A 22,373-nucleotide genomic window follows, 5' to 3' on the forward strand; every position below is an offset into this window, starting at 1 on the left:
ACAATTGGGTTAATCAGTCCTAGTCCTCCCTCATCTTCTTTAACATACAAAATCCCTCGTCTAACCGGATTCAACCTGGATACCCATACAAATGAGGATGCAAAAGATAATAACCATAACTCTCAACTGTATTTTTTTCAGAATGTTAAGATTTTTGCCTCATATTTTTGGTCTGTTCCTCATAAACATTTTGTTTTTTTGACTGATCACCAGGATGATCTAAGGAGTAAATCCACTTAATAATGACATGCATTTGAGTTTCAGGTATCATATCCTTCAGAAAATACATGCTTACACAAATCCTATTATTCTATCAATACCACCCATTCCTGTGGCTTCTTCCATATCTAATTCCCTTAAACTGCATTAAGTTCTCCTGCGCTTATATTTTTTTCATGTTCCTATTATCCACTTTACTTAATTGTTTAACTTTCCATTTATTTCTGCCTCTCTTCTACATCCCTTTTTCTTCCCATTTTAATGTATTCTCTATATACTTCCTTATTACTTCAAATATTTTTCTTGCATATTCACTCACTATTATTATTATTATTATTATTCATTATTCTTCAATACCCTTATTATTGTCTCATTTTCTCTTGCTATCTTACTATTTTACTTAAACACTAAGCCACCTCTTCTTTTTCCCTGTAAAATATATTGTTGCTTATATAACATTTTTTTAATCTTCTGATTCATTTCATATATCTTCTTCCTCTTTTCATAAATGATCATCTTATTTTAAATTACTTCCTTAAATACCTCATTACTTTTTGCTTATATTTTATTTTTTCTTTCTTCTTTCTTGTTGCTTGATCTTCCAGAAAACACTTTTTATATTTTTCTTTAAAACTTTTCCACCAATTCGTTCAGTTTTCATAAAAAAATTATCATATTTACATAATCTTTCCATAATTGGCTAATCTCTTTTCTATCATCTTCGTCTAAGTCTTTTTTCATTAAATGTTTTAATGCCTTTACCTAATCTTATCTGTCCTTCCTTTTTTGTACTTCTATACATATAGCTAGATGATTTGAAAATCCTGTTTCCTCCTTTTACTACTTTTAAGCTGTCAGATATTCCAAAATAATCAATTTCCTTTCTTATTTCTTTTGTAACTGCAATGTCTTTCATCCCATATATACAACTTTCTACTTTTTATTATTTCATATACCTTCTTAACATCAAGTCCTAACTTTTCTTCTTTTTCTTAAATCACAGTTGAAATCTCGCACTAATATTATTCCCATATTCACTCCTACATAGTTTAGGATTTTTTTAAACATTGTTTCCCTTTCATTGTAACATATGCATGAATTGCAATAATTCTTTACACATCTTTCTTCCATCTTATGTCTATCACTATCGTTCTACCTAATTCTACTATAGTATAATTTAAAACTTTGATTGTTTCATTGCATAACACTGCAATACCTGAACATATATATTTTCCCATTTTCCAAATAGTTTCCACGCCATCATTTTTCTGTTTGTAACCTTTCTTTTTCTGTTAATATTCTCATGTCTTCTAGTATAATTATATGCATATCAAGTGATGCACACCATTCTAAAACACCTATTTTCTTTTAGTATTCATTATACTATTAACATTTATAGCTAACATTCTCAGCTTCCTTTTAATAAAATGTGGGTACCTCCTCTCAAATTACCCTTTTCCTCCTTTATTTTCTTTCATAACTACACTCTTAAACTTTCTTTTTCTATTTTTCATCCTTTCCTCTATAGAATTCATTTTACCTCTCACCACTCTCCAGTTTATATCTTTATCTTCATTTGTTTCTTGTACCATTTCTTCCACTTTATTATTTTCATTGTTTCATCTACTATTTTTTCTTCATTATCAATCTGCTCTCCATACTATTTTTCTAGTCCTCTATCTATGTATTTTTTGTTCACTATTGTTCTTTAGCTTCTACATTTTCTTCACAATCTATCCACGCATGTCCTATTTTCCCACATATTTTACATATCATATCACACTTAGCGTCATGTCCTGGCCTCCCAAAAAAAAACATTTTCTTTTATCACAATTACTAATAAGATGATCAACTATTCCACAAAAAAGCATGTTTTTGGTTGTCATCTATATTTAACATAGCCTCTTTTTCCATTTACATTTATTACACTTAAAATATGTATACATTTTTGACTTTCCATTTTCAAAATCAATCCACTATCCCATCCCTCAGTCCATAATCCTCTATCATCTGAATTTTTTGTAATGTCCGCCACTATTCTGTATGTTGTTCTTCTTCTTTCAGTTTTTCCTGATTAGTGGTTACCACAGTGGAACTCCGGTCTGCTAATGATTGGCAGTAGATTTTTACGGTACCGAGGTGCCAGCTCGACACCCAACCTTCAATGAAGACACATCCTGTGCATGTCTTTCGAATGCCACTCGACCACGGGGAGGACATGCAGACTCCATACAGAAGGCGCTCCAGCCGAGAATCGAACGGGAGAACGGGAGAAGGCGAGAATGCTACCGCTGCACCACTGCAGCTTTAAACAGCCTTTGTCAACTTCAGTTTGAAATTGCACAATAATCCATTTTTGTCTCTCTATTAAATGTTTGTAGTACATAAGAATTTCAAGGATTGCAATCTTTCTTACTTTCAAATTTCTCTAAGAATTATTCCATGTACTGCCCTGTCTCAAACAAGATGTCACATTATGTCTCTTTATCAATATGCATAACAACTCTTACCTCTTTTGGTGAAATACCAAGAGCTGCATTCACTGTGTCCCAAACATCATACCTTTTAAGCTCTTTTTCTTCTTTGCTGCTCAACCTTACCACAAATTTTCTTCTTGCTGTCTGTCTCTTTTCTACCACTGAAAAACCCAACTTGCAGTATAAAGCACCAAAGGAACACCAAGTATATACTGCTGCAGAGTCAAAAGTACAAAGCACAACGAAAAATTTGAGGTAAAAAACACACCTTTATCAAACACAAAGCTTTCAGGTACAAGACCCTTTCTCAATGATGAGATATCTCCTTCCTTTACCTTTTGAGCATATGATTTCGTCTATTTTTCTATCTCTTTCACCCCTTCTCTTGTATTTTGTCCATAATTTCACCCCACAAAGCTGCCATCCTGCTGCTTGGTTCACTCTGACTTAACATACCTTTTAAGTAGACATCCCACAACTGTCTCGGTTGGAGAGTTGTAATAATAGATCCTTGCTGTACTTCATCTCCCTTGAACAGGCTTTCCTGGAACACGCACTCCAGATCTTGGGAAAGTCCAACAACCTTCTTTTCCTTTGCCTCTTTTGCTTCTCCCTTCTCTGCAGTTATGAATGACTTCTCCACTCCTTCTGCTATACTTCCTTCATGATTGGTTCTGTCACCCTGACAAGATATAGGGTATGAGCATGTTAATGAGAGTAGATCCTCCAAAAAACACATGTCCTATAGCCATGGATACAACCTCTTTCCTTTATGCACCTGATCATCAGGTGTAGTTAGTGCTATAGACCGCATCCCTATCATTTACTACTATACTATGACAAAATATAGGGCCCCTGAACCCATTATACATTTTGGCATGTCATTCCCAAGGTATCCATTACACATGATTTGCATCCCCTGGAATGACAGTGCCATGCCAGTATCATGGGTTACAAATGACATATGCTTTGCTGTTACTAATATCTGACACTTTTTTTTTTTTCTGTTCTTGCTGAGTTAGTTTAGAAGGCTGGACTCCTGTCATAACTCTCCAGGCTCCAAGCATACAGAATATCTACTGAAATGTATTTATTTATTTTATTTTATTTTATTTTACATTTGTTAACCGGGAAAGTTCATCTGGACACAAGTCCTTTTTCAGCGGAGGCCCGGGGAGAATAGCTCCACAAAAAAAAAGACAGCAAATACAGCAATGGAACAGTTACAGTATAAGATACAATATCACAGAGAACAACACAGTTAAATATATATAGTTTGAGACATATGGATGATTAACATGTAATCCAGCATAACCTTTCGTTTATATGTACATAAGAAAAAAAACTTTGAATCCAGTATAATATCAACATTGGCAGCAAGTAAATTAACCAGGAGCTATACATGGACATATCCAGTTTTTGAATAGGTGATTTTTTTTAGTAAAGGTTTAAAATGAGGTGAGGCTGTGGTTCATATTACACTGAGAGGTAAGGTATTTCAGAGTTTAACTATACAGTTGGAGAAGAGGGCTTCCCCAGCCTGATTATTAGCAGTAGCCACCTTTATCAGGTGTTCATTATTGGCTCTTAAAGTTCTGGTACAGGAGTATGGTTGTAATAGATTTTTTAGGGGAGGTGCCTTTTCTTTCTGATGGAGTAGCTTGTGGGAAATGGTTAGTTGGGTGTAACGTAGAAGTTGAGGAAACTTAAGCCAGTTGAGTTGCCTGAGTGCTGTACAGCGATGACATCTTGAGTTAGAGTTGGTAGCAAATCTAGCGATTTTATTGTAGCATGTTTCATGTTTTATAAGGTCTGATTTCCTAAGGTTGGTGAGAATAGGTCATGTGTATAGTATGGTTGAGATCAAGTGTGTTTGAGCTACTGTGGTTTTTGTGCTGTCTGTGAGATAATGTTTATTCCTGTATAGAGTATTTAGTTTTTTGTGGACTTTTTTTATTGTTTGGGATATATGGAGATCAAATCTCATATTATTGTCTATTTCAACACCTAATAGCTTGGAATGACCAGTGATTCTGGTTTTGTTTTCAGATTCAATAGAGAATGAAGATGGAGGTATTTTGGTTTTGGTTGGATGAAATAGCATAAGTTTTGTTTTGTTGGGGTTCAGGATAAGGTGGGAGTTGGTTAGCCAGGTTTCGAATGCAAGAAATGAATGTTGGGTGAGTACTTGTAATTCTGGAATAGTAGGGGCAATTCAAATTACAGTGGAGTCATTGTCATACTGAGTTAGGGTTGCATGTGGGACTGAGGTGTGGAGGTTATTTGTGAAAAGTGAGAAAAGGAGGGGACCTAATATGGAGTCCTGGGGTGCACCTATGATGGTGAGTAGAAGGGGTGATAGATCACCTTACCATTGCACTGCTTGCTGATGTCCAGTTAAATAGTCTTGGAACCAGTCAAGTGCAGATTGAGAAAAGTTTAGTGAGGTGAGCGTGGTTAAGAGTTTTTTCTGTGGGAGACCATATTGAACGCTTTTGATAGGTCTAAGAAAATAAAAGATACATATTTGTGGTTATTTCTATGTTGGTTTATTGTGCTGGTAAAAGATAACAGGGCTGTGGTAGTACTGTGATGTGGACGGAAACCATGTTGCAACTGAGCTAATAGGTTATTTGTTTGCAGGTAGTGCATTAGCTGTGTGTGGACAATTCTCTCTAATACTTTAAACAGTGGAGGTATGATAGCAATAGGATGGTAGTTGGTTAGGTCAGTACAGTATCTGCCTTTCTGAAGTGGAATGATATGGGAAGTCTTCCATATGGCTGGGATCTGGTGTTCAACTATAGATCTGTTTATTAGTATTGAAACTGGGTATGCTATTACTTTGGCTGCTGTTTTTAGATATCGGGGTGGTAACTTGTCTGCAGCTAGAGTAGTGGGCTTCAGTTTACTAAGCATGTTTAATATAATTTTTGTTGAGACTGGCTGGATGGAAAAGGGAATTTCAGTTTTATTGGGACTTGGACTGTTTAGGTTTGAGGAGGGTAGCTGCCTACCAGATAGGGCTACTATAGATTTGGTACTGTCTAGGTTTGAGGAGGGTAGCTGCTTACTAGATAGGGCTACTATAGATTTGGTAAAGTATTTATTGAATTGGGCCGCTATGTTATCTGTGTTATTTGATGTAGTGGGTTGTGGAGTAGATGCTTTACCTGGTTGGAGTATGTCTTTTATTGCTGGCCAGAAGTTTTGAGGTTTCATTTGGTGTTTATTTTGGATATCAGTATTGTACTTAATTTTATCTTGCCTGATTTTTTGTTAGCCTTGTTTCTGAGCTCTTGGTATATTTGTTTGCTGGTACTGGATTTAGTTTGGTACCATTGATTCCATGCTTTATCCCTTGCAACTAATAGTGACCTTGTCTCTTTTTTTAGCCATGGGACATAATTAAATTTTGCACGTATGGTTTTGGCAGGGGCATGACTGTTTAGAATGGAGAGGAAGGCATTATTGAAGTGGCGGATAGCATCTTCCAGGGGAAGATGTTTCAGTGGGAGCCAATTAGAGTGGACTAGGGAGCTGGTGAAGTGGTTGGGGTTAAATTGTTTTGTGCTTCTTATTTGTTTGTAAGTTACTTGTTTCTTTGAGTTGATTCACTATCTGATTATGTAGGTTGGGAGATGATCACTTAGACAGTCTGGGAGACAGCCAGAGTGGACAATATTAAATGGTTTGTTAGTTAATATCCAGTCTAGTACTGATTGTTTATTAGATGTTTTACTAATCCTGGTGGGAGTTTGTATGAGCTGGGTAAAGCTATACAGATTTATGTGGTTAGTAGGATTTTGAGAATTGCAAGCTGACCAGTCAATATTAAAGTCTCCTACAAGACTCTCCCTCTATTTCACAGCTGTACAGTTGTAAGGGGTGTTGTGTGAAATGGTAGTATTTTTTCTAAAAAGAGTCCATTATAGTGGTGCATATGCTAATGAAACTAGTTAGTGCCAGTGTTTGTGAACTGCTGTTGGTACACCTTGTGCTAGCTAAGCATGGTGGTACTATTCATGTATATAACAGTGACCATGACATACGTGATCAGTATGCTTGTACCTATGACATGTGTACACCCACAGCTGCAGTGAAGTACAATACCCATTCTTTTGTTGTGGTGCAACTCTGTGGAATACTCTAGTGCTGTAGTGCAGCACCATATTGTGTAATGAATAGTTCACAAACATGCATCTATACACAAGAGGGTGCCATTTTACTCCTTGAATTCTCAAGAGTGAGCAGATGTGGCTGTGACCCTCCATTATCACCTGCCCACTCTCTGTGTGTCTGTACCTGACCACTCTAATGCCCCTCTTTTCTGTGCTTATTACTCCTTGTGTCTGTGTCTGCATTGTATGCTTATTTATTCTCCACTGTTTAACCCATTTCTCTTCTCCATACATAGCCATCTCACTCCCCTACCACTTTCTATTCTTTTCAAAGATCTAAAAAAAGGTTGGTGTTTGCCACTTTTCATACCTTATGGTTAGTATCCTTGTGTACGTCCCTTGGTTTGCTGCTTTCCTTTTTTCCTTTCCTTTCTACAGCATTTTCTCCTGATTTGTATCATGAACAGGACTGGCACTTTGCTGAGCACACCCAGGTGATTTATTTGGTGTCTACTGTGCTGCTCTTCTTGTGCCACACAAATATGAGATGCAGCTGTGTAAGGCTGTATTCTGCATGTGAGCACTCTCTGATTCAGCCATACCAGTATGCCTTCACTATGATGTCCCTCATCTCAGTCAAGTGCCCTGCCATGGTACTGTTCCAATTGTTAGAAGCCTAACACTGATTCACCCATTATCACTGCACCTCCCTTTAATTATATTTTTTTTTTTTTGTTGACTGATTACGTTATTCATTACCTCAGACATGGCCAGTAAGCTGTGTTTCTCTTGATTAATAAAAAATTATTGCTGCATAGCTGTGCACGACAGATTGCAGACCTGCTGGTGGGGATCAACCTGACAGGAAACAGGACAGGAAAGGTTGCAGTCTTTTTGGAGCAGCTCAGCTGGACAGGCCTGATCACTGTTTAGCTGCAGTGGTATAGCAACACCATTGCACACATTGTTGATCTATGTGAAATGCCACAGGGGATCTCGGGACTTCAGTGCACCAGATCCAGACTCTGCTGTCTACACAGATACAATGGACAGTAAGCATGACTAACATACCCAGTACTCCCACACTATGTCACATGTTCAGGGTGGTTATACTATAGTAATACCCAGGACTGTGGCCACTGTATAGCAACTGGGTGGTAGTAATAGTCACACACTCACACGCGCACACACACACACACACACACACACACACACACACACACACACACACTCACTTACTCATTCACTCACTTACTCATTCACTCACTCACTCACTCACTTACTCATTCAGTCACTCACTTACTCACTCACTCACTCACTCACTCACTCACTCACACATACTTACACATTCACTCACTGATCCACATGCATAACCCATGAGTATACACTTCTTGTCATGGGAATGAAGAAACAACAATGGCTGAGAGTCTGTAGGGAATGTGCCAGGTGAGTAGTACAGATAAGACAGTAAATTTCATCACAGAGTGATTTAGTCAGAAAAACACATATGTGTCTGATATGCATAGACATCAAGTCTGCAATAGAGACAACCTGCACCACAAGGTATGTATGTGCTCATAGGCTGTGTGTGTATGATTGGCATAGAACAACCTGTGTGCTAGATGGTGGTGGTAGGAGTCACAAATATGATCAAGCCTTGTCACAGGTAGGTTATCTGTCTGCATTCAAGGTTTCCATTGGTGGAGTATCCAGGACAAGAAATCTGAACATGCCTGATGTCAGTGACCCACAGACATCAGACATGCCAGATATTTGCGGGTCACTGATGGCTGATAATGATGGCATCTTGCAGTATGACATAGTCTGTTAACACAGTGACACTGTCAGAAATCCTAAAGGTAGAGGGGACTCATACCTCTCAAACTGGATATAAAGATGGAGGTCAGGATGAGCCTCTGGCATCAAAAGTTATTGTGTTTATGTTAGTTCCACTCCTGCTACACAGATGCCACCACCACAGACAACATCAGAAGGTTATACTGCTTCTGAAAATGTTGAACCCAGTGTAGAGAATAGGTGAGCAGGTGGTTATTGCTGCTATGACTCTAGGATATTCCCAAACCTAGATATCACTCAGCAGATCCTCTGGTCAGTGACCTAGGCACTGATGGACACTACTCTCAGCCATGTCAGAGATTTTAAGTGTGCTCTTTGGCCTATATGAAGAACTGCAATGACTGGTGGGACTGTGGGGCATTCTACACTGCATGCAGAGTCACAAGTCATACAAAGACCAAGAGCAGACACATCTGTTGCGGGTATGGTGGCTCATGTGGCAGCCACTGGTCCATCCATGGGGAGTGGCAACTGGGCACCATGGCCGCATAAGTTTACTGATGTACATTGCATGATCATATTCCAGGTTTATGCAGATGGCACACACCATTTTGTAGACAACACCACTGTCCATACTTTCCATGGATTCATCTACCCAGGGACATGGGCACTCCATGGACATGATCAACACTCTTCAGGCTTCACCATGGCCACACACCACTGGACAAGCTAATCAGAACCATAGCTCAACACCTGGGGTTCTAGATGTCAACATTCTACTACCAGACATAGGAGGGCATTGGAGGATGCCTTTAGTCCTGACACATCAGTGTCACATGGTATCCAACCAGTGTTGCTTTCCTCTAAGCTTAGCTCCAACACTGGAGTATGTTATCCCTAGCTCACCCCAAACTTCAAGTCAAGTGTATGGGTACTGCATACATGACCCATGAACCTTTTTCCTATACTAGCAATGTTCTTCCTTTTCACTGTGCCCTATAGTCCTCAGCAGATTATGATGACTGTACCCTTCCCATCCTTCTTTCCTTTGTGGGTATGATGATGTCTGATGCACAGTGTGGCCAGTCAGTGAATTATAATGCGTAGCCTGTCTGAGTTATTACACGCATCAGTTTTACCCTATTTGTCTTATCATGGCCCATTGGCCCATAGCTGTGGATCAGCCACTACCTCTTTGCCAGTACCATGACAGTTTGTGCCCAGTTCTACATAAAAGGGCGCAGCTACAGCCATTTCATCTGATGACTCATCATCCAACTCATCTTCTGCTACTGTCACAGATCCGTCTGGCAGAACTCTAATGTGTCAATGTTGTAATTACTTTCAGCACCATGTTATGTAGCATATACCTTACAATGGCCATAGCCCTGTAAACTGCAGGTCTCCATATTATACTGCAGTGTGCCATCAGATGTATCCAAGCAGTAGAAACTGTTCTTCAGCAGCCTAAACACTCATCCAATGATGTTCTATGTCTGTGGCAGTGCAGTGTTATACACCATCTTCTCCATAGTCTGTGGATGCAGATGGGGGGGGGGGGGTCACCACCATGATTATAAGCATCATCTTGTAAACCACCATTATGAGTGATTTGCTACTTACATTCATGGGACCAGAGTTTTGGGGTATGTGTGTTCACCTGCCAACAAAGTGACCCTGTGGAGAGTCAACCCACATGAAAATTAGTATAAGACTGCACACGCAGTATGCATGAAAATCAAAAAAACTGCTAATTTGGCACACAGGGACATTGTATACCATGTCTTGTGCACTGTATAACGTTTTCAGCTTTTCAGCTGGTGGAGATGAGCCTGTCCAGTTAATATATTTCACATCATTTGAACAATTGGGCCTAAATAGCAATGTAAGTGCAGTCAGTGGCCCCCAGGACCTCATCAAAATGAGATGTGTGACAGAATGAACACATTCTGGTGGTTCTGTCCTCTGCTGTCTGTAGAAACCCAATATGGCCCTTGTTTGTGATTCATGCAGCTGATGCCAGCAAAACTATTAATGTGTTATCCCTTGGACACTAAAAGCTCTATATAGTTGGGATAGTTAATGTTAACCTAATGCTCATGTCCACTAGGTTAGGCAGTCCATGCCTCTCCCTTACAAAAAAAATATCCACAAGCGTACATACAACATTTCCAAAAGTAACAATTAATGATTACAGTACAGAGAAAATATAGTAAAAAATAATCTAGTTTAACAGATAAATAATAAAGCTAATGCTGTAATTATCAATATACAGAAGCTGTTGAGAGCACTTAGCAAACTTTTTACAGGCTACATTACTATATATACAATCAAGGAAGAGGTGGTTGAGATATGCAACTCAGAGTCTGGGAAAGTTCACAAGGAGGGGTATGAAGTTCAGTGAGAGGGAGTTTAGGGGACAGAGGTAGGGAGATCAATAGGAAGAAGAAGAAAGTGTGTGAGGAGGTGAGATTTAGAGAAATTTGAGTGTAGAGGTGAGAGAAGTAGTGAAGAGGTAGAAGTGAGAGAAATCAGAGAAAGTGGGAATTAGAGGTGATTTTTAGGGGAGGTATTTCAAGGAGGGTTTTTACAATGACATGTCCAGGAGTTAAGAAGGTGTTCTTTGAGAGCTTTTTAAGTTCTTCTGTGTGGCGTATTTTACAGATGACCAAGGGAAGTTTGTTGCATGAAACGGCAGGAGAGTAGCTATGTACATTTTGGCCTATTGATCCTTTAGATTTGTATATATCTAAGTGTAGTTGGTCAGAGCTCCTGAGGTTTCAAACTTTTAATTTCTCCAAGTCTTTTGAGTTTCTAATACCATGACAGGAATGGACCCCATTCCTAAATCAAAGTAAGATTAAAGTTCATGAAATTAATATTGTTTCAATCTTTGATGTCAGCCAGAAGTGCTCTTCGCAGCACCCACAATGTGCCCAGTAGTGACTTCTTCTGCAATTTCTATGGGGTTGCATGTATTGGTAACATATCTAAGTAAGATGGTAGATTCTTTTTTATAAGACCCGTTGCTCCTACCACTATTGGAACTGTCTGGGAGTCTTTGTTCCACATTGCTTTCATTTCTGCCTGCAAATCCTAATATTTTATGATTTTTTGTCGCTCTGTAAGCGAGATACTTTAGTTGGTGGGTGTGGTGATTTCAATTATTGATGCTACATTTTTCTTCATTTCATGGACCAGGATATCTGGTTTTCTAGCATCTATCTTCTGAACTGTTGCTAAAGGGTGATCCCATGTGATGTAGACTTCATCATTTTCTATGATGCTTTGTGGCTCATGTTTCCAGTGTTTTTCAGCCACGTCAGCACCATAATGTTTGCACAATCCCCAGTGCAGCAGTCTCGCCACATTATTATGCCTTTCAGTATACAGTCCTTCTGCCATTAGTATGTCACAACCAGCAATGAGGTGTGCAACTGTTTCCAAATCTGTTTTACAAAACCTACATTTGTCTGTTTCTCACACATGTTCAATGGACTTTGTAAACCAACGTGTATGTAGCCCACTATCTTGGGCCGCCAATGTTAACCTTTCATCTCTTGGTTTGAATTTGTCTCTCCTTAACCATTCCTGCATCCGATCCTGATCAACATGAGGTTCTTCCAGAAGTTTTCTATACCTGCAACTATATTTATGCATTTTCTGCATTTCTTGCCTTCTCATCTGGTCCTTCACCTTATATTCTTTCTTTTATTTTTTTGGCATAATCAGTTGTTTCCTGACTTTTATCTACTTCTGGTTTGATTTCCATTCCTGCTTGACACTGATATGTTTCTGCTAGACTAAGTAGAGAAGTCATCTTAAATTTATTCTTGTGTTTCAAAACTTTCACTACATTTGAGTCTTGTGAGGTCAGTAGATATGTGTGCAGTCTCATGATTGTAGATCTATGCATATAATCAATTTCAAGGAGGCCCATCCCTCCTTCAGAATGGAGAATATATAATCTTGGTATGCCGTGATTTTTATATATCATTTTGTGAGCAGGAAGCATCCTCCTTGTTTTCCTGTCTAATCAATCCAACACGTTTTGGGGCCAGTCAAATTACACCAAAACTGTAAGTCAGGACAGGAAGAGGAATTGGTTTATAGCTTGAATTTTGTTCCTAGATGTCAACCCTATTTTCTGGATTAATTTAAGTCTTCTAAAGTATTCCTTAGTAAGTTTTATTTGCATTTGTTCATGTTTTATTGTTAATCCTTTATCAATTCCCAAATATTTATACAATCCCTCTTGCTCAATTTCTTTTATATCACATTCTTGTCCCAAACTGATGTTTTTTTGGTGCTGCAGTTTTCCTGCTTGTTGCCTTTGCACATTTATCAAGACCAAATGGCATTCTTATATCATCTGAAAAAGTTTTGATGACTTGCAATTGTACTTTCAGTTCCTCATCTGATGAGCAGTACAGTTTTAAATCATCGACAGAGAAGATGACAAGTCTTTCCACTTTGTAGTTTTCTAGGAGCCAAATTATAGCCATGGCCTAAGCTGTTAAATAGACAACTTAATGGGTTAAGTGCAAGACAGAATAGCAGTGGTGATAAAGTGTTAACATGGAATATTCCCCTTTGAATTTTTATCCCTGGGATAATAAGTTGTCCTTTATCATGGCTTAATTGCAAAGTGGTCTGCCACTGTTTCATGGTCACTTTAATGTAGTCGATCAGTGTAGGGTATATCTTATACATTTTTAAGCACTCTTTTATCCATGAATGTGGGATACTATCATATGCTTTCTTGTAGTCAATACATGCCATACTTAGATTCTTACACTTTTTTCAGTTCTCCGGTATGACTTTATTTAACAACAAATGAGTCTTTGTTCCATATGACTTTCTTTTACTGTCCTTTTGTTCTATTGCCATGATTGAGTTTTCTTCGAAATGACTATAAACTGTCGGCACCAATTCAAATAAGAAATTTTATTGTTATTTTTCCTCTTTTTTTATAAAAAGGACATGATACATGGAATACCAGTGACAGAAAACATATTAACATAACAGAACATAATCAATCAGTGAACAGTCATAGTTATACAAAGCAAATTAGCATTTGGGTACTCACATTTGAATGTATGACAACTTAATGACATAACATTACTGTCCGAAGTTTGAACAATGCTAGCACTGACCTAACTTGGTCTTAGTAGGACCTGACACTGACCATTTTCACTGGATAACTGCAACCTACCTAACTTATAGCTATATCTTGTACTATGTACACTATTTACAATTCGATGCTACCTCTGATGCACTATTAAGTTGCACTTTCATGACCTTTCAAACTGAAAGTGAATAAAGATTAAGTTAATATTTTGATCTTTTATAGTCTCCTGAGGCTTTTCTTAACTTTGTTTCAATCTCTCTCGTTGCTATTTCATCCCATTTCATATCTTGTACCTTTAAACTTATTATTTCTTTTATTTTTCTATCCATTTAGCATCTTTATTATATTCCACAGGTTCTTCATAAATACTTCTCCAATATATATCTTTTTTTTTCCTTTTTGGTGGTCTTTCAATTCCTTTTATTTAGTTTCCCAATTCTCTATAAAACATTTTTGGGTCATCAATAAATTGCTTATTTTATACTTTTCCTTTATAATTATCTGTGTATCTTGTAAGTTTTTCCACCTGTGCTGAGACTGTTAGTTTGTTATTTGTGATAATGCATAATGTATCTTGAGCTGTTGCAATATTGTGCATTGCTTTTATCATGTCTAAGTATTTTTGTTGATCTGTTCCTTCTTCTATACTCTTCTAACAATGACACTTCTTGTCTTAATTGCTTTATGGTTAATCCATACTTCCATGACGGTATTCAATTTCTCCCCTTTCTCTCCCTCACTACCCTGTGTTCTTGTGGTAGAACTTTATCAATTATTAATTTAGCTGCACAGTAATATATCCTGTTTACTTCTGTTTCTCTATGAACAGTCCTAATTACTGTGTTCATTTGTTTTGTCAAACGTCTAACTTTTTGGGTTTTATTGACCTTCTATCTATCTCTGTTAATTCAAGCAACTCTGTGTATGAAGAGAGAAGCGCGAGGAAATGTCAGGGCAGGATAATGGCTTATTTAGGATGGTATGAATGATTAGTAGTTGAGAGGATAGAAGTTGATGTGGAAACACTAACCAGTTTAAAGCTTTGAGAGAATTACAGTGATGACGGAAAGAGGTCTAGTTTGCTGCAAACCTGGGTTCTTGGTTGTATGTGGTTTCAAGTTTAGCTACTAGACCTGTTTGTAAGGTGGTTAGGATTTGTGAGCTATAGATGAGGCTAGGTAGAAGGTAGACATAGGCAGGAGAGTTATGAAAGTCTTTTGTAAGGAATTTTTGTTTGTTTCTGTAGAGTAGTCCAGTTTATTGGCAGGTATTATTATTGTGATGGACATGTAGGCTGAATTTGAGTTGATCATCTATAATGGCCCCTAGAAGCTTAGTGTATGTTTCAACTTTGATGACAGTGTTTTTAAGTGATGTTATAGAGAAGGTGGGTTTGAGGTGGGTGAGTGATTTTCGGAGAAATAGCAGAAGTTTGGTCTTTTTGGGAATGAGAATTAGTTGGTTGTTAGCGAGACATTTTTCAATAGAGTTGAAGGAGTTTTGAGTGAGGATGTGCGGGTCATAGAGGATATCAGAAGTAGAGATGATAGTGGAGTCATCCGCGTATTGAATGAGGGTAGGTTGTGGACAGGAAGTAAAGTGATGATTAGTGAAGATATTGAACAGTAAGGAACCAAGAATAGAGCCTTGAGGAACCACTGTCTTGATGGGGAGGAAGGGGGTAATGAGGAGAGCCATTTAATAGACTGTTGTCTGTTAGAGAGGTAGCTGGTGAACCAGGAAAGGCTGGGGGTAGGTAGGTTGAGGTTGGCACGTTTAGAGATGAGCATTGGGGGAGAGACAGTGTCAAAAGCTTTTGAGAGGTCTAGGAAGAAAAAAGAAACCAGTTTGTTGTTATCTCTGCCCGGGAAATGGAGTGGGTAAATGAGATGAGGGCATTTGAGGTACTGTGGTTAGGACAAAAGCCATGTTGGGTGGGGGTGAGTATGTTTTCTAGAAGTCGATAGTCCAAGATTTGCTTATGTACACATGTTTCTAGTATTTTAGAGAAGGGGACAGTATGGCTGTAGAGAGGTAGATAGTTCAGTGGAATTTCCACCTTTGTGGATAGGTACGGTAAAGAATTGTTTCCATAGTGAGGGAACTATGGATTCTGATATAGAGTGGTTTATGAGGATGGAAATGGGGTGTGCTATGGAGTTTGCAGTTAGCTTAAGGTAAAGTGGAGATAGTTTGTCGACAGAGGGCAGGGAAGGCTTAAGCATAAAGTGTAGATGTTTTATGTAGTTGGTGGAAATAGGTTTTAGAGAGAGAATTATTTTGGTTAGAAGTAGTCAGGGGTCAGAGGAGTTAGTGGAGATTGAGTTTGGTATTAGTTTGCTGATGGAGTCTATGTAGTAGGAGTTAAATAGGGTGGCTGTTTCGGGTTCCCTTCAGAATGTCGAATTTCCAAAATTTCGAATTTCATATGGTCGAGACGATATGATCAAAGTTTTGAAATCTCGAAATTCTGAATGGAGTTGGTATATTTAAGTAGCGGGGGTGGGGGGGGTGCAAAATCTTGAGAAACTTGGTTTTGTATTTTTTTTGGATTCATTTCAGAGTTTCGAGATTTCAAAACTTTGATCATATGGTCTCGACCATATGAAATTTGAGGTTTTGGAAATTCAACATTCTGAAGTGAATCCAGCTGTTTCTAAGGGTGTACTGTTAGGACAGGAGTTTGGTGTTGTGGGGTTACTTGGGTGGAGGATTTGATTGATAGTGTTCCAGAAGTTTTTGGGGTTGTTGTGATGTGTAGTCGGGAGATTTAGATAGAAGTTTTTCTTATTGATGTTGTCTTGTTTTTTGTGAGATTACAAAGTTCTTTATATGTTTGTAGGTGGGTGGGGGCTTTAGTCTTAATCCAGAGTTTCCAGGCATCATTGCCTCTTTTGTGCATGAGAGAGTGTGTGGACTGAGATAGCCAGGAGGATCAGAGAGATGTGAGGGGGTGAGTTGACAATATTTAAAAATATGGAATTCAATTTTTGGACTGCATCATCTAGAGGAAGATATGAAAGAAAGGACCAGTTATAGAGGAGCGCATGCTATTGAATATGTCAGGATGGGAAGCTAGAGAGGTTTTGACAGTCTTTGAATTTGTTCGTCCTTTGATAGTGAAGGTGAAATCTATGGACACAAACTGGTGAGTTGTCACTGATGGAATCAGAGTTTTGGGATGGTGATATAGGTCAGGATTGGAAACTAGTATCCAGTCTATAATAGTACTGGAGTTGGTAGGCATCCTAAAGTGTGGGGGCAGAGATCCATTCTGTGAAGCTGTGTAAGTTTAAGCAAGTGGTGGGTGAGCTGGAGGTTTGGGATGACCAATTGATGTTGACATCTCCTAGGAGAGTGGTTTCATTAGGTATGTCGAGGGTGAGCCAAGAGAGGGTTTGTTATAATATAGGTACATTGTTGCCAGGGAGTATGTATATAGCAGCTATTGTAAGGGTTTTATGGTCATTAAGTTTACAGTTAGCAATTAAGAGTTCTGCTTGGTGAAATGAGGGGGGAGGGTTTGATACCTGGGACAAGTTCAGGTGGTCAGAGTATAATATGTCAGGTCCTCCACCTTTTTTGTTTGGTCGATCAATACAAAATATGTTATAGCTAGCGGGGAGGAATGTGTTGTCTGAGACATGGGTTTTGAGCCATGTTTTTGTGACTGTAATTATGTCAGGAGAGTAGTAGGCCATCTAAGCATGGAATTTGATTATTTTGTTCATGATGCTGTGTATATTGTGTGAGTATAAGATTAGATGTTTAGCAGGTGAGTTAGGGTAATGTGGTTCAGGTTGGGTAGTAGGGTTGGTATTGAGTGATGTAAGGTATTGTGTGAGGGTAGAGAAGTGTTAGGGGTAGGAGGTGCAGGGAGTGATATTTATGTTTAGAACTTGGGTGGTAAGTGATTTGGGGGGGCACTTCTCTTGTGGAGAAGTGAGCAGTGATATGAAAGAGTGATGGAGATATTGTGAAGGAAAGGTGAGTATGAGTGTGTGAGGTATAGTGAGTGTAGGTGGAAGGTGTAGGGGATTCATTTATTTGTGATATGAGGTTAGGTAGGTTATGAGGAGAAGTACAGGTGTGGAGATGAGAGTAAGTAACATGATATGATATTGAGAGGTAATAGAAGGTAAGTAGATGAAAGTAAAATGGTTGGAAGAGTAAGTGAGAGCACAAGAGAAGGGTTAGAAGAATGTGATAGGAGAAGAAATTAGGAAAGTATAATTAGATTTACTGAGGCAGTTAGGTGTAAGGAGAGAAGATGGTGAGAGAGAGGATAGTTAATGCACTAGGAAAGGGGAGGGGTGAAGAGGTAGCAAGTTAGTGGGAGAAAAAAAAGTGGATATAATTGGAGGTGGTAGTAGATCATGAGGGATGAAATGTGAGTATAAGGGAGTGTAATAGGGGGAGGAGTCCAATGGAGTAGTTGTAATAATTTAGTTAGGAGGGGAGTGTAGAATATGGTGTAGTGTGTATGAAGGAAAGAAAGAAGGAGAGAGATCGGGTGAAGTAAGTGGGAAGAGTGTAGTGGAGAATCTAGTTAAGGTGTAAGGAGGGGAGAGAGGACTGAAGGCTGAGGAAAGAAAGGGAAATGGTGAGAGTGTGATAGGAGGAGGAAGGGAGGAAGTGGAGGTGTTGGGGTCGGAGGGGAAACAGCTATAAATGGCACCTCTGAGTCAAACTGTTCACATTTGCTTGTTTTTATTTACTTTTTTTTCTTTTTTATGATTTTTTTTTTCTTCGTCTGAACTTGCTGCAAATTTCTAGTTGGAGTAAGTTCAAAGTATTTGTGATAGTAACATGGATTTTCATATATTTCAAGTCATGGCCAAACATCTAATACTTCTTTTATATAGCATATTTACATTTTACAATGAGAGTATAAGCTTTTTGGTCATTAAGACTGCATGACTGAATGATATTTATCAACACTGTTGTACGATTGTTTTTGTACTTGACATAGTTGTCTTTTTCATAACTAGGGAATATAAATGAGCATTAGCTGTGGTGGTGCAGTGGTAGCATTGTCGCCTCACAGCAAGAGGTTCTCCCATTCGGTTCTCGGCTGGAATACCTTCTGTGTGTAGTCTGCATGTCCTCCCCGTGGTCAAGTGGCATTCGAAAGACATGCGTAAATGGGCGTGCCTTCGTTGAAGGTTTTGTGTCGAGCTGGCAACTCGGCACCCGAAAAATCTACTGCCAATAATTAGCAGACTGGAGTTTCGCTGTGGCGACCCCTAAAAGCTGAAAGAAGAAGAACAACAAGGGAATATAAATGAGCAATCATATAAAAAGTAGAGTTTTGACATTTATTTTCAAGCTAATGTAACTTCGTTTAGCATGACAGATTTTGTAAAGACATGAAATAGATTTATTTGCATATAGCTGCTGACGGATAGCACTTACTACTTTTGCGTGACCATTCTCCTGTTCTGGTTCCCCAAAAGTGCCTCATAGCATACAACTTTTTTTAGCGTTATGACCATCTGTCTAACAGGACACACTTGGTGGTTACCTGCTACCTCTCAGAAGCATTATTAATCTGGTCTGGCAGTCAAGTACACAGGCTTAAGGCTTTGATCTACCAGTAAGCTTCATCCCATAGAGCTGGTTTTGATTCCTTCAGTCTGCACTCACCTAATCTGTGATAGTACTCTAAAGCTAGTTATGAGTCTAGTAGACTTTCCTGGAATACAAAAGTAAATCATGCATGTGTGGTGTCTTAAGATGCAGTGCAGCGCTACTGAAAATCTTTTCTTTTTTGGCACTATTTTTATTCCCACTTGCTTTCCCTCTACGTACTCACTTGGGTCATTAATTTGCTCAGAATGCAACAATCTTATGACCCATTCATTCTTTCCAGGTGCATGGGGTAAGACGCAGAGGTGGAGCCATCTTTCTTTCTTCGTGGAATTGGGGATTTTTTTTTTAATCTCTAACCATCCCCACTATGTAATGCCCGGTAGCATGTTTAGAGTTTGGCATGCAGTAGGCCTTAGCAAGGCCATGTCACATGCTTTTGTGAGTGGCATAAACCTTTAGAAGGCTTGTCACTAGAAAGAATGCTTTTGTGTGGTTAGAAATCTCCACTTGGAAGACCAACATGATTGTGGTACCCTAGAACTGAGAACCTCACCTCCACCCCAAGAAATGTGTGTAGCCTTTGCCTCATTACTGTTGTTCCTCATCATAACAGCCCCCCACCCCACCCCACAGTGCCAGACCAGTAGTCAAACCTAGGATATCTCAGCTGTAGTCTGGTCTTTATCCATCTCTGCCAACAAAGGTGGTTGAAGAATGAAAAAAAAACTTGCTTTAACTCAGCATTATAGCAAGACATCCAGAGTAAGACACAAAACTGACCTTCTTGCAAAGTTCTTATTAATCTGATGTGTGTTACTTCTTTGTTACTTAGTAACCATTAGCTTCCATATGCTTTGTTCATAACTGTCCTCTACCTACATAAGTATAAAATGCTGTTTTAGATTGTATTTCCCCAGGTAAATATAGTGTTGTAACAAAGGCACAGATAGTGTAGAGCATCACATTAGGAAGTCAGGAACTCTATGCAATCTAGTTAATGACATATTATTTGGTTGTGTTTGATATATAAGCATGTGCAGTGTGAAATCTGTGATATTTCTCAAGGTGTACTTTATGTGTCTAATTACAAACATATGAAAACAGCTTCTAACTGTCACTTTTGGTTTGTTTTTCACTCCATGTGAAGAGGCACAAAGGCTACCATACTACGCCAGTTACAGCCCAATACGTCTGCTCATCCACACAGCCTGTACCAGCCACTATCTGGATATTTTCATAACATTTATCATCTGCCTTAATGTTGTTACAATGTCTCTGGAACACTACAGTCAACCACAGGTAAGCCTCATTCAGAAATTCAACTTCACCCAACTGTAGAAAGGCATTCTAGGCTAAATAACATGCAGTCTGCAAACAACAAACTTTCCTTGAGCCCAGAACAAACTGAAAATACTAAAGCAAATGCTAAGTATATGTAATAAGTTAGACACTTTACAACACACATTACCGCTTTCAGATACTTGACTATAATTTTTTTCTTAAAGCTTTACATGTAGCATACACCATACATTATGAATACATGAAGACTATTTTTGCCTTATTTCTGATGTGAAAAATGCCATTTTTATTTTGTATAAATAAATAGATTTTGGAACAATATATTATCCTTTTAAAAGAGACAATTTAGTGTGCTTATCCAGAGTGTCAAGAAAGGTTTTGACTTATTCTTTTTTCATAAAACTAACATATCAAGCTTTTGCTTTCAGTTAAGAGAAAATATTTCCTTAGTCTTTAGTTTTAAGAAATGGGAGGTTCATTTGTATGTTTCTTCTAAAAGAACATTTATGTTGTTTTTCTAGTTAGATATGGGGGATTCCTTCATAGATTCATAGGAGATTACTGGGCTAATGGCTCAAGAGGCCATACAAGCCTAGCCAGTTTTATCTAGATTTTAACCAATTTTCTATCCATAGGAGAAAGATAACAAGTGTCAGCAAACAGAATTTTGACTATTTTTGCAGACTACCTCTGTCCATAAGGGACCCCCAGGGAGTGAATTTGCGCTTTTTCATCCATTGGTCCAGATTGCACTTAAAGATGGACAGGGAAGGGCTCTGCTTCACATGAATAGGAAGCCTATTCCAAAGGAGGAGCAGTCATTGGTACACATATCTGTCTCTCCAGCATGATCTAGTCATGTCCGAAATCGTTTTAGATCTTTGAAGTGGGTAACACTTGTGCAGTTAGTTTTGTGAATATGCAACAATTCCATTGGAGCTGGATCAGAGAATGCCTTGTAGGTCAGACACAGATCACTGCTCAGTAATTGGTAGGAAACTGAATACAGTGGTAGGACTTTTAAGTGGTCTGCATATGGCATGTTGGTTATACCCCATATTTTTTTGGTTGATGGTTTCTTAGAAATATTTTCTGATATCCATGCCTACACTCCTTCATGTTCTGTTTATATTGCAAAAGATATTGAGATACCTTGATTGCATGTTTACATTAACATTGGACTTGTGTATGTATAATAGGTCTGAGAGGTAGGGCCTATTGAAGCTATATACACAGGGCAGAGGTCACCTCTTAGTAGCCTATATGACACTGTGATGAGGGACAAAGTTTTATGATGGTCTGCATAGCTTTTATAATTCAGGCCCATGGTTTGTTTATTGAGAAATTGTCATGGTCATTCCAGTTGTGACAAGTGCCTGGATATGTACTTACAAAAAGGGACATTAGATTTAATGCTTGGCCTAGTGAGTGCCATGTACCTTAGAAAGACTAAATCCCTGGATCTGGATGCCATACTTCTACATATAAGCTGTGTGATGAAAAAACACTTCCATGTAATAATGGATACATTGTGATCAAAGAACAGCTTGTTGTTGACATAGGTTCCCAAATCCCTAACTACAGAATCAACATTCAGGGGTGTGTTATCAATGTAATAGTTACAACAGAAGTCATGCTTGCTGAAAGATACAATTTTACATTTCCTGGAAGTTAGTTTTAGTCTATGGTTTTGACAACAGCTGTTTGTTTGGGAAAGATCCTCTTGGAGGGCCTAAG

At 38.5% G+C, this 22,373-nt stretch overlaps 1 protein-coding gene across 1 annotated transcript in view; it reads left to right on the top strand.

The window, feature by feature from the left end:
* CACNA1I (calcium voltage-gated channel subunit alpha1 I) overlaps positions 1-22,373 on the top strand; it is a 3,136,920-nt gene that overhangs the window by 2,491,422 nt on the left and 623,125 nt on the right. The window contains exon 24 of the mRNA XM_044073362.1: positions 20,485-20,636. Coding sequence (XP_043929297.1) covers positions 20,485-20,636 — 152 coding nt within the window. The remainder of the gene's footprint in view (positions 1-20,484; positions 20,637-22,373) is intronic.

Source organism: Protopterus annectens, chromosome 1.part0, assembly GCF_019279795.1.
Source record: "Protopterus annectens isolate FY-2018-M chromosome 1.part0, PAN1.0, whole genome shotgun sequence".
NCBI classification, from domain to species: domain Eukaryota; kingdom Metazoa; phylum Chordata; order Ceratodontiformes; family Protopteridae; genus Protopterus; species Protopterus annectens.